Genomic DNA, 13,255 nt, shown 5'->3' on the forward strand with positions numbered 1-13,255 from the left:
GAGAGCGTCTCTCAACCCCCCAGCTGATGGCTGCCATGGAGGACCCCACAATTTCGACGTTGCGGGACGCGGATCGTCTACACGGTCCCTACTTCGACGTTGAACGTCGAAGTAGGGCGCTATTCCGATCCCCTCATGAGGTTAGCAACTTCGACGTCTTGCCACCTAACGTCGAAGTTAACTTCGAAATAGCGCCCAACGCGTGTAGCCGCGACGGGCGCTATTTCGATGTTAGTGCCGCTACTTTGAAGTAGCGTGCACGTGTAGACACAGCTTTAGACTTAGATCCTTCAAGGTATTTGTGCACCTAAATCCCATTGAAATAAATGGCAATTAGTCTTCTGAATGCCTTTATATATGTACAGATTTTGACCCCAATTCAGGAAAATACTTAAGCTCATGAATAACTTTAAGCACGAGTAGTTGCTTTGAAGTCAATGTGACTATTCATGTGATCCAAGTTAAGCATCTGCTTACTTGCTGTCCTGAATCAGGGCATTGGTGATACTCTGTCAGAGATATTGCCTATGGTTAAAATGGGAACTTCCATTAGAACTATGATGTCTAGAATGTGAACAGCATTTACGCGTGTCCATTTTAAATCACATGATAAAGTGTCTCCTGCTTAGATAAATGTACTCATGCCTGGGTATTCAAAATCTGGTTTCCATCAATACTGTTGCATGTGGTTTTGAAAATCACTGTCAATGCATATTAACGCCAGCAAAATTTGATCGCACATATCCTCACACAAGTGAATTTATTCAGTATTCTCCGTATCTCTAATGATCACTATGTTACACCTGAGCCAGTATGGCTATTATTGGGCATGAAATAAATTTGAGACTGATGAATTAAAAGGGGAGCTGAGCAAATGTGTGTAAATCTGCCTCCTTTGCCACCAATCTCCCATTTATTAAAATTCAACTTTGGTTATAGAAGAAAGTTAGTTTATTTTAAAACTTTCAAACCTCAGTAGGTAAAAGGTTCTTCGTGTAAAATTTTCAATATCACCCATAGAATTTAACAGCCTATGTCCCATTGAGTATCCAGGGGAGTTGGATGCTTAAGTCACTTAGGCACTTTCAGAATTTTACATCAGAATGAACGTGGCCTGAGTTTCGAAGACACAGAGGATATCCAACTCCTATAATTTCAGTGAAAATCAGACCACATTTACAGAGGAACAGGCAAGATGTTTTACCTGTAAGGGCCTAATTTTAGACACCCCCGTACTCTTGCAACATTAGCCTAAATGACTTTCTCAAAGATATGAAGCCAGCCAGCATCACAACCACGGTTAGAACTCTGCCGTTCCCAGCCCCCATGCAAAGCCCAATAGGTGATCAACCACCTTTCAGTCTAACCCCTGTGTGAAAGTGTAGGACTAACAGGTTAATTCCAAGAATGGCTCTACAGTGAGTGAGTACTTTGTAAAGCACTGAAAGACTTACCTGCTTTGGATGTTGCATTTCAGATCTTCTGGGTAGGCCCAATCCTGGGAGGTGCAAGTGCTGCCCTAATCTATGACTTCATCCTGGCTCCCAGAAGCAGTGACCTGACTGATCGTCTGAAGGTGTGGACCAGTGGCCAAGTGGAAGAATATGACCTAGATGGGGATGACGTTAACACCCGGGTGGAGATGAAGCCAAAATAAAGAAGAATTCAGGGAAAAGAATACATCCATTGGTGGAGAATTTATGACTATTATAGACTCTCTGTAAACACACAAGCAGTACTTCCAGAAGGCTTTTAATCCACTAGCGTTTTCCATTTCCTCACCCCTTTTCTTGGTAGCCTTTTCTATCTGACTGTCAAATACAAAGGACATCAGGGCAAATCATTAGACACTTGTGTGTGAGCTAGCAGGTGAAGTTCAGTTTCTGAAACACCATATTTATGGCACTGTATTGAAAGGAATTGTTCCCCAAATGTCTGCATCTATGGCAATGAAGTTCAAATAACCAATGTAAGTCTAGTAACAATGAATATTACTGCGCACAAACTAGTTGTACCCATAATGGGGATTTTACTAGACAGAGAGATTTAACATACTATGCAAGGCATAATAAGCACATGAAAACAATCTCTCCGATTGTTCCTATAGAAACAAATGCATGTAAGGCCTTGTCTAATTATCCAGAATATCAACCCACTCAGGGGTCATTTGTGCTCAGTAGAGATGCACAACATCGATCTATCACTCGACCCCCTTACTCCTTGTAATCTCCCCTGCCTCAGTGAGCACAGCGATGTAAGTCAACTGCAGATAAGTCAATTCTAGCTACACAACTGCTGTAGTTAGAATTGTAGATCTGCAATCGATTTGCCTGCCTATTGTAGGCCAAGCCTAAATTGGTCTTAGTTGTATGGAACATGACTGAGCTTGCTAAACTGCAGGTGGTCTCCAAAACCCCGCACTGCAATATTCTCAGCCAACGTCAAATCTACAAGGGCCAGAAACATTTACATCTTTCAATCTTTAATTGTCCCTGAACAACCTCAATGCAGCCAGCAGATATAGGCCAAAATCTGAATTTTCTGATTCCAGGGAACTAACAACTATAAGTCAAATTGGAGAAAAATCACAATGGCAACAAGAACAACAAATCACTATGTACACAGGATTTGCCAGTGCCTGTGGCTGGTCTGCTGATGTTAATCTCGCATCTGTAACTGTGCATCTCAAAACAAAATGACAGAAATAGCACCCAACCTGCTTTTTTATTTTAATAGATAATACTGGGAAATTCAGGGACAAAGTAACACAAAGTAGATATACTCAGTATATGAGTATATTCTAAATGGGAATGGACAAATCATTTTTTGAACTTAAAACACATTTAGGGGCTCATTTACTGGTTTTATATATACATATTTTATATTAAGAGACTAATCATCTGTTTTATAAGAAAATAGGAGAAGCAGAAATGGAAAAGGATTGCAGTAAATGTTAGGCAAAAATAAATGACACTGGAAATGCAGAGAAAACTAACACAAAACATGTAAGACTATTTTCTGTTTTTATTTTTGTGCTACTTATTATTGCCTAAGTATTACACAATTGTAGTTTATTGTGTGTACTAACTGCACAATATATTTGAAGCAAATACTTACTAATATACCTGTTCTTCATTTAGACTATCACCTTTAAAGAAGAAATTAGACCTGGCGTATGTTTTTAAAAGATGGCATGCTTTGAATTCACCCAGTTAATCAATAGCTACCACTATTGACCCATTCTCATGTCAATGAAACAGAGTTGATCAGGAAAGCAGCTAAAACTGGATTCCAGTCAATAGGAAGTTGCAGGCAATTCAGTACATGTACAGAACATAAAAACTAAAAATGCCAAGGAAATGTGGAATATGTTTTTACTTCTTGCATTCACATTTCGTATATTATCCTAAGTATTATCTGTGTAAATATGGCATGGTTGCATTTTGGACCTGTTTAGAAATAAATGAAATCCATTCTATTAACACTAACTGATTGTGACTCTCAATTTATAACCTGCCATCCAATACAGTGCAACTTCAATTTATAGAGCACCATTCAACCCGCCTGTAAAATGGGCGTGATAGTTCTGCTCTCCCACCCTTGGAGAGCCTATTTAAATTGTGAGCAATTTCAGAAAATGATTATTTAGTGTTTGTACCACATATAAGACAGTGAAGCCTTGAGGTTGATTTGGACCTTAAATAATAATAATAATACACAACAATGTAACAGAGTAAAATATTATTAAGTTTATCATGTAGTGTCAGGGGCAAAGAGGAGTTAATTGCTACAGGCACCTGTGGGGAACAGGGCAGAGAAAACCACGAATTAAGAGATGTGTGAGCTTTACCCACCAGGATTCACTGACCAGAGCAGCTAGTTAGACGCAGAGAGGTGGGATAAGCTGTTCAAACAGAACTGATTTAACATACTCATCACTCAAAGCAACCGGTAGCTGAAGAGGAATTCTGACTCCATGAGTCACAATTTTTTTCCTGGCCTGCCCATTGCTCAGCACAGAAGGTGAAGCACTGCCTGGGCTCTGAACATGTAGAAGAAGTCTGTGAAGCCCACATTCTCTCAGATGTTTAAATTTCATACTCCCATTGGCCTTTTCCACTTGCAGACAAGGACTTTATCTTTCTATTCATTGTAGAGCGTGCCTAGCACAGGTTGGGTATCACACCTTGGTAATGACAAGACATTTTAATTGGAAAAATATGAAAATACCCTCTTCACCAATGTAAATCTTGGCACTGTATCACGACTTGCCTTGCAAAGAGTTTCCTCCTGACGCATGAATGCAAAAGAATCAAGGTGGTGTTTTTTTTATTTTATTTTTGCTATTGTTATAAAATTATTTATTCACTGCTATTGAGTTTGCTCCCATTGTCAATCCCCAATATAGCCACTTGGGATTATGTCTGGGGTTGCCACCTGGCTGGTGTTTGTACTTGCCGTGTTGGTTAAAAGATTTCTCATGCAAGGGATTTTTGGTCTTGGGCATCCCTGAGGGTGAAGTAAGGAGAGAAATATTCAAGACAAGGAGCAATGGTCTTAAACTGCAGCAAGGGAGGTTTAGGCAGGACATTAGGAAAAACTTCCTATGGGATGGTTAAGCAGTGGAATAAATTGCCTAGGGAGGCTGTAGAAACTCCATTACTGGAGATATTTAAGGGCAGGTTAGACAGACATCTATCGGGGATGGTCTAGACAGTGCTTGGTCCTGCCATCATGGCAGGGGACTGGACTCGATGACCTCTTGAGATCCCTTCCAGTTCTAGTGTTCTATGACTCTGTGAAGACCCTGGCCTGCTTTGGAGGACTGACTGCCTGTCAGTCATGCTCTGAGGTCAGGAAATCTCTCTAGTTACTGCATTGGCAGCAGGTCGGTGGTCTTGTTGTTATGGGGCCACTCCCGTTGCCAGTGGCTGGTGAATTTGGTAAGGGCTCTGGTTCAGCAACAAGTGGAGCAGTAAAGAGTCCTAAAACCATTCCAGCTCCCTATGTGCTGTCAGTTCTGAAGGGCTGGTTATGCTACTGGAGCGTGGGGCACTGGAGGAGAAAGAGGAAGGTCAGGATGCTTCAGGCCTTTTGGGAGAGGACGAAGAGGATGGATGGATGCTGGTTGTACAATGTTTGCTTTTTCTGCTCCTCAGAGGAGGCCACACTACTAAGCCCCAGAGTGATGCACAAATGACGGGGTGATGGGCTTTCCTCAGCCTAATTTGCCTCTGGGGCCTGATCCAGTAAACATGATCAGACCTCATCTGCTGGCCTAGGGACCCATCAACAGACTGGCACAAGAGGACAGCAGAAGGCACCCTCCAGCTGTACCTGTGGCTCAACAATTAGGACACTCCGCTGGGATACATGAGATGCTGGGTTCATGTCCCTCCCTCAACCTACAGGGGAAAATGGCTTTGAGGAGGGATCTCCACCTCTGTGCTCCATGCCCTGGTCATTAGGATGTGATGGGGGTGGAGAGGCTCCTTTGGAAGCTCTTAACACCTGGAGAAATGACTCTACACAGCCACTGCAGTGAGGGAGCAAACCTTGGTGCTGTTGGTTGAATGTTAAACCACTGGGCTACATGGTCATTTTCACTCTCTGGTCCAATGAATTATCCCTCAGTGCCACAGCTTCAGCAGGTAAGAACAAGAAATCCCCATAGGGATGTCTCCCAAACCCCAGTGGGAAGACAAGCACATGCAAAGCAGAAGTGTCCTATTAAAATTCCTTCTCTTCCCCCACACCCAAATGGAGAGGGTACTTGAAACAGGGTCTTTCATGCCCCAGATGGCAGCCCAAACCACTAAGTTGAAAACTTTGAGGCAGCTGCTCTGTCTCCTCCCTCTTCCTGAAAAAAAATTGGCACCAACACCTAACATGAGAGGCTTTGCAGCTGGGAATTCCAAGCAGAGGGAAGCACCTTCCCTTGGCGCCGATCTCTGTGAGAAGGTCACAGCTTAGCATACGCTTGTCTCCTTGGCTTCCCCCATTGGCTAGCAGAGGAAAGTTGCTGCCTGGGGCACTGGCTTTTGTGAATCCCATTGTGAGGCGCCATCTCTCCCCATTCATTGCAGAGGAAGTGTAGGTGCAGAACCCAGACCTGGTGGTTCTCTAGGCGCCTAGAAGTTAGGTGTGGTGACAATGAGCACAACTATGCCTGCAGTTATTTGTGGATTGGAACAGCTAAATAAAGCATCGAAGTTCCACGTTGCTGAAACGGAAAAGCTTAATGATCTATTCAAAGTATTTAGCTCCTGAACTGGGAACATCAGTTTCTAAACAATATAAGTCAAGACCATAATTACTAATAATTTCCCTTTCCATTCATATGACAAGTCATTTGGACAGTGATGGGTCAAAGGTCCTTATTGTAACGTAAATAAAGTAACATAAAAGGAGGATGTCCAATAAACAACTTCACAATCTGACATGCAGTAGTAGGTATGGGGTATATGGACATAAGTTAGGTACACAAACATAAAGATTTGAGGGAACCAACACCCATTGAAATAAATAGAAACCCATGGTTGGTGGTAGCTCAAATCCAAAAAGAGGAGCAGTTGATAAACCATCTTCCTGCTCTGCATTTAATTGCTGTCAGATGGGAATTAATTGAACAAGTTTAGAAATCTCCCATAATGATTACAAGTGTAGTGGATACCTGACCCCCAATGAGTGTCTTTTCAGGTTGGTGACCCTTTATTTGAAGTCAAGCATTTTTGCCATTCCCTTCCATTTACTCTTAAAGTCTCGTCTACCTTTGCAATACCACAGCAGCAATGGGGTTTCAGTTTAGGCATTACCTAAGCTGACTGAGAAGTTCTCCCATCACTATAATTAATCTATCTCCTGGACAACTAGGTCAGTGGAAGAATCTTCTATTAATCTAGTGCTGCCCACATCAGAGGCTAGTTCAGTTTTACTCTGCTCAAGGGTATGGATATTTCTCACCTCTGCCCAGCATAGCTATGTGGATGTAAGTTCCAAGTGAAGGCCAGCCCTAAGTGTTAAAAAAGCCTAGGTAAGTGATGAGTGTGTATATGTGTGTTGAGAGGTCAATGAATAAAATTTGATCTGGAAGGTTAAGGGTGTGTGCTGAGTGTTGGAGTGAGATGTTCCTGGCTTTACATTGTAAAGAGTGTGGGGGAGGGTGTCATGACCCACGGGTTAAAAAACACTGAACCAGAGCATTAGTCTAGCACTGGAGAATTATCCTTTGCTCCTTGTTGCCATCATTATCCTGTATCAGAATCAAGAACATGTAGGATATTTTTAGGAAGATGTTCACTCTGGCTCAGAAAATTCTGCCTTTCTGTTACTCACCTGTCAGAGAAATACAGTTGCCATTCATTGTTCTCTTTACAGTCTAAGTTCTCCCATTCCTAGATCCCTGTGTGGATACAAAATTAGTATCCACGTCTAGATCTGAATCTGCAAAAACAATATGTGGCTATCCACAAATTTGCAGGGTTGGAGACATAAAATTTGAATCCGTATCTGCATCTGTATCCATGAAAATGAGCTGTGGATAGCTGCATCTGTGGGTGTGGACACCTACAAATATAAAGCAGATAATCTACAGATCTGCAGAGCTCTACCCATTACTAACTTTCCAATTTCTCTCTTTTATAGCTAGAACATCAGAATGGCCATACAGGGTCAGACCAAATGTCTATCTTGTCCAGTTTTCTGTCTTCTGACAGTGGTCAACACCAGATGCCCCAGAGGGAGTGAACAGAACAGGTTGTAATTGAGTGATCCCTCTCCTGTCGTCCATTTCCAGCTTCTGACAAACAGAAAGTACAGACAACATTCCTACCCACCTTGGCTAATAGCCATCGATGGACCTATCCTCCATGAATGTATCTAGATCTTTTTTTTTTAATCTTCAAATTCTTTATTTTTCAAGTGCTTTATAAGTATTAACTGGTTAACTCACGTGGTAAATCAGCGGCACCCCATCATTAGCTGTTTTGGCTAAAGCTAGAGGGAAAATTAGTTTCAGAGCTGCTGTGAAATTCCCTCATTGGTATTGAACACAGAGGCAACTGATGTGGGTCTTGTCTGCATGAAAATGTTGCAGTAGCTTAACCTGAGATGTGAATTTGAACCAATTAGGTCAAACGAGTGCAGTCCCCTGTGGCAGCATTCTCATTTCAGTTTTCAAGTAGTATTTTCAGTGTAATGCAGGTGACTGCGGGAAGAGATTGAAACTAATTCAAACTATACCAGAAACGACGCATCTGCACAAGGGGCAAAGAGCATTTAACTAAATCAGATTGAAAACTGACTTCAATTTAACTGCTGTTAAGTTTTCTGGCCACCCACCCAGGCACAACCCAGCTTGTTCCAACAGGGTTGTCTTCGGGGAGTGGGGAGGGGGAGGCAAACCCACTCCCTTGTCCCAAGCCCCACCGCTCCCCTGCTCTGCCCCTACCTCATTACCCCCTCCTCCCAGCAATGGGGCTGGGGGATTACCTGGGGCTGAGAGTTGTGTGCAGAGGAGGTAGCAGCAGCAAGAGGTTGCCCCCCATGCATCACTCACCATGCGGGGGGGCAGGAGTGACAGCCAGCTCTGCTCCACTGTCCTCCTGGCCTGCTGCAGCAGGCTGGGAAGGCAGTGGATCTCCCTCCTCCTGTGTGCTGAGTGTGGGGGAGTAAGGCAACATCTTGCTACTGCTGCAGCCACTGCCGTGCTCACCCACCCGGCCCCAGGTAAACCCCTGTCCTGGTCCCAACCCCAGGTAACTCTCCCCACTCCCATCCGTAGGACATCTGGGGTGACCACAGTGGGGACCTCGCCCTGTGGATGAGACGGCTCTGTGTTCCACTAAACAGTTCTTCTCTGCAGATTGCTGAGGCCATTCAGTGTGAATCATGCCCAAATCCCGTCTGATGGGATCTGCTACTGGGTCTCTAAAAGGCACGTGCTGCTGCAGCCAGGATTAGAACTGAGGCTGACAGGTCTTTGCTCAGGCCAGGAGACAGCACTTTACTGTCTCTATGTCTGTGTTGCAGTGTTAGATCCTGCAGCAAGTCAATTTTAGAATTTTATTCACTTGAGTTTACAATACCTTAAAGAAAGAAAGAAAAAGAAAGAAAGGTTATTTGAAATTCAATATGAAGTAAGCCAGCAGAACAGGAAGTTGCCATTGTTTTTACATATATACACGCTGTGCTTGCTGTCTAATGAATACAATGTATGGGTTAGTATTTTTTTGAAGTTAAAAACAACAACAACAAGAGCAAAGCTAATAAATACCTTCCAAAGTAGCTTGGCATTTCCACTTCCAGTCCCAGCAGACATTGGGAAGTGCACAGAGACACATAGGAAAATGGCAATAAAAACCAAAATTTTTGGACTTAAAAAAGTTGTGGTTGGGTTCAAGTTTTCAGCAAATATCTGAGTTGGGTTTTCTTTCATCTAACCTTGTTGGCCTAGCCCTCTTTGTTAATAAATGTTTGGTGATATGGAAAGAATCTACCAAAGATATGAATCTTTCTTGATGGGGGTGAATCAAGTATCTTACTGAATTTCAAATAGCAAGTTATATAACGTAATCTATATTTTAACAGATGGCCTGAGAGGTAAAAACTAGTAGAATGTGGCACACACCACCTGAGGCTGTATGCTACCCAAAGCTAAGGAGAAGAGTCCTGTAGTGAAGGAATTACTAACACACTCAGAGGTGGGGATTCAAATCTTCAGTGTCTATACCTCTGTCACAGACTTCATGGAAGACCCTGGGCAAGTCACTTATTCTCCCAGGCAGCATCTACACTAGCAAGTTCTTCAGGAAAAAAATGAGCCTTTTCTGAAAGAACCCATGGAGTGTCTACACACAAAATCGGAGGGGTAGCCATGTTAGTCTGGATCTGTAACAGCAACGAAGGGTCCTGTGTCACCTTATAGACTAAAAGAAAAGTTTTCAGCATGAGCTTTCGTGAGCACACACTCACTTCATCAGATGCTGGTCTTGGAAAGCTGCAGGGCCGGGTATAAATAAGCCAGAGCAAGGGTGGGGATAACAAGGTTAGCTCAGTCAGCAAGGGTGAGACTTACTACCAGCAGTTGATCTGGAGGTGTGAACACCAAGGGAAGGGAAGCTGCTTCTGTATTTAGCCAGCAATTCACATGCTCTGGCTTATTTATACCTGGCCCTGCAGAGTTCCAGGACCAGCATCTGATGAAGTGAGTCTGTGCTCACGAAAGCTCATGCTCAAAACTTTTCTGTTAGTCTATAAGGTGCCACAGGACCCTTCGTTGCTGTTACAGATCCAGACTAACACGGCTACCCCTCTGATACTTGACACCATGCAAGGCACTGCATTTAGCTGTATGGAGTGGAAATCTATCAACCTCACAAGGAAGCTTGCACAAACTCCGACAGACATCATCTTTCTCTCCAAATGCAAATGAATGGACATCATACTAAATGGACTAAAGGTGAAAAATCCTTTGCAATCTACATACTGCACAGACTACAGTGAGAGATTATGCCACACGCTCTCGAAGAAACTGAGGAACCACCTAATCAGAGTCCTGTACAACAAACAGGAGAACATCAAAAAAGAGCTCTCAAATCTGGAGTCTTTCATAAAAAAACAACCTTCAACACAAACTTCCACACTGCTGAACTGTACTAAAATAAGACAGGAGATTTACATTAGACACTTCACTACTCTACAGAGGAAAAAGGACTGCAAGCTGTCTAAACTCCTGCTGCCACACAGAGCCACAGCAGTGGTACCACTAACTCAGCCAGCAATATCGTCAATCTGTCCAGCTACACACTCAGCTCAGCAGAAGAGTCTGCTCTTTCTCGGGGACTCTCTTTTTGCCCCACCACCCACACAAACATAATACAGTTCTGCGGTGATCTGGAAGCTACTTTTGCCATCTCAGACTCAAAGAATACTTTCAACACAACACTGACCAGCACACCGTTACACAGACACCCTCCCAGCAGCACAAGAAGAATAACTCCATGTGGAATCCTCCTGAGGGTAGAAATAACAGTGTGGACCTATATATAGAATGCTTCTGCCGACGCGCACAGGCAGAAATTGTGGAGAGACAGCATCATTTGCCTCACAACCTCAGTCATGCCGAACGCAATGCCATCCACAGCCTCAGAAACAACCCTGACATTATAATCAAAGAGGCAGATAAAGGAGGAGCTATTGTCATCATGAACAGGTCTGACTACCAGAAGGAGACTTCCAATCAACTCTCCAATACCAGATTTTACAGGCTACTTTCCTCAGATCCCACCGAGGAATACACTAAGAAATTACACCATCTGCTCAGGACACTCCTTACACAAGCACAAGAACAGATTTATATCAACACACCTCTAGAGCCCCGTTCGGGGCTATTCTACCTACTACTCAAGATCCACAAACCTGGAAATCCTGGATGCCCCATCATCTTGGGCATTGGCACTCTCACTGAAGGACTGTCTGGTTATGTGGACTCTCTCCTCAGACCCTATGGCACCCGCACTCCCAGCTATCTCCGAGACACCACTCACTTCCTGAGAAAACTGCAATACATTGATGACCTACCAGAAAACACTATCCTAGCCACCATGGATGTAGATGCTCTCTATACCAACATCCCACACAAAGATGGAATAAATGCTGTCTGGAACAGTATCTCTGATGATGCTACAGCACATCTGATGGCTGAGCTCTGTAACTTTATCCTCACACCCAACTATTTCAGATTTGGCGACGATCTATACCTTCAAATCAGCGACACAGCTATGGGTACCCGCATGGCCCCTCAATATGCCAATATTTTCATGGCTGACCTGGAACAGCTCTTCCTTAGCTCTCGTCCACTAACACCCCATCTCTACTTACGCTACATTGATGACATCTTCATCATCTGGACCGATGGGAAGGAGACTCTGGAGGAATTCCACCGGGACTTCAACAACTTTCACCCCAACATCAACCTCATCCTGGAACAGTCCACACAGGACAGCCCCTTCCTGAATACCACCATGCTAATACACGATGGCCACATCAATACCACCCTGTACCGTAAACCCACTGACCGCTACGCCTACCTTCATGCCTCCAGCTTCCATCCCAGACACACCACACGATCCATTGCCTACAGCCAAGCACTAAGATATAACCACATTTGCTACAACCCCTCTGACAGAGACAAACACCTACAGGATCTCTTCCAAGCATTCTTGAAACTGCAATACCCACCTGAGGAAGTGAAAAAACAGATCGACAGAGCCAGACGTGTGCCATGAAGCCTCTTACTACAGGACAAGCCCAAGAGAGAAACCAACGGAACACCACTAGCCATCACCTACAGTCCTCAGCTAAAACCTCTACAGCGCATCATCAGGGATTTACAACCCATCCTGGACAATGATCCCCTACTTTCACAGGCCTTGGGAGGCAGACCAGTCCCTGCCCACAGACAACCTGCTAACCTGAAGTAAATCCTAACCAGCAACTATACACCGGGCCACAGTCACTCTAACTCAGGGACTCATCCATGCAACAAACCTCGTTGCCAACTCTGCCCACATATCTACACCAGCAACACCATTACAGGACTTAACCAGATGAGCCACACCATTGTGGGTTCATTCACCTGCACATCTGTAGCCAGACAAAGTCTCCCCCTTACAAGCCAGCTTGCTCGTTGCCCCCCCCACCGAGGAGCACACAGGGCACGGAAATGGCTGCTGACAGCACAGTCTTTGATGCCCTCATTGAGGCCCAGATATGCTAGCTTATCGTGACCCTGAGAAGCAGAAAGTACAGCTAGAAGGCTAACAGGCCAGACTGTCAACATGAGAGGGGGGCAAATTACCAATATAATTTATGCCATCATGTGCCAGCAATGTCCCTCTGCTACGTACATCGGACAAACTGGACAGTCTCTACGTAAAAGAATAAACGCACACAAATCAGATATCAGAAATGGAAATATACAAAAACCCATCAGAGAGCACTTCAATCTCCCAGGCAACTCAGTAGCAGACTTAAAAGTAGCTATCCTACAGCAAAGAAATTTCAGGACCAGACTCCAAAGAGAAATTTCTGAGCTACAATTCATCTGCAAATTCCACGCCCTCAGCTCAGGCTTAAACAAAGACTGCGAATGGCTGGCTAAATACAGAAGCAGCTTCCCCTCCCTTGGTGTTCACACCTCCAGATCAACTGCTGGTAGTAAGCCTCACCCTTGCTGACTGAGCTAACCTTGTTA

At 44.0% G+C, this 13,255-nt stretch overlaps 1 protein-coding gene across 1 annotated transcript in view; it reads left to right on the forward strand.

The window, feature by feature from the left end:
* The window catches only part of AQP1 (aquaporin 1 (Colton blood group)), a 41,654-nt gene extending 37,320 nt beyond the window's left edge, over positions 1–4,334 (forward strand). The window contains exon 4 of the mRNA XM_074985179.1: positions 1,478–4,334. Coding sequence (XP_074841280.1) covers positions 1,478–1,657 — 180 coding nt within the window. The 3' untranslated portion in view covers positions 1,658–4,334. The remainder of the gene's footprint in view (positions 1–1,477) is intronic.
* Positions 4,335–13,255: the final 8,921 nt, after the last annotated feature.

This window comes from Carettochelys insculpta, chromosome 2 (genome assembly GCF_033958435.1).
Source record: "Carettochelys insculpta isolate YL-2023 chromosome 2, ASM3395843v1, whole genome shotgun sequence".
NCBI lineage: Eukaryota > Metazoa > Chordata > Testudines > Carettochelyidae > Carettochelys > Carettochelys insculpta.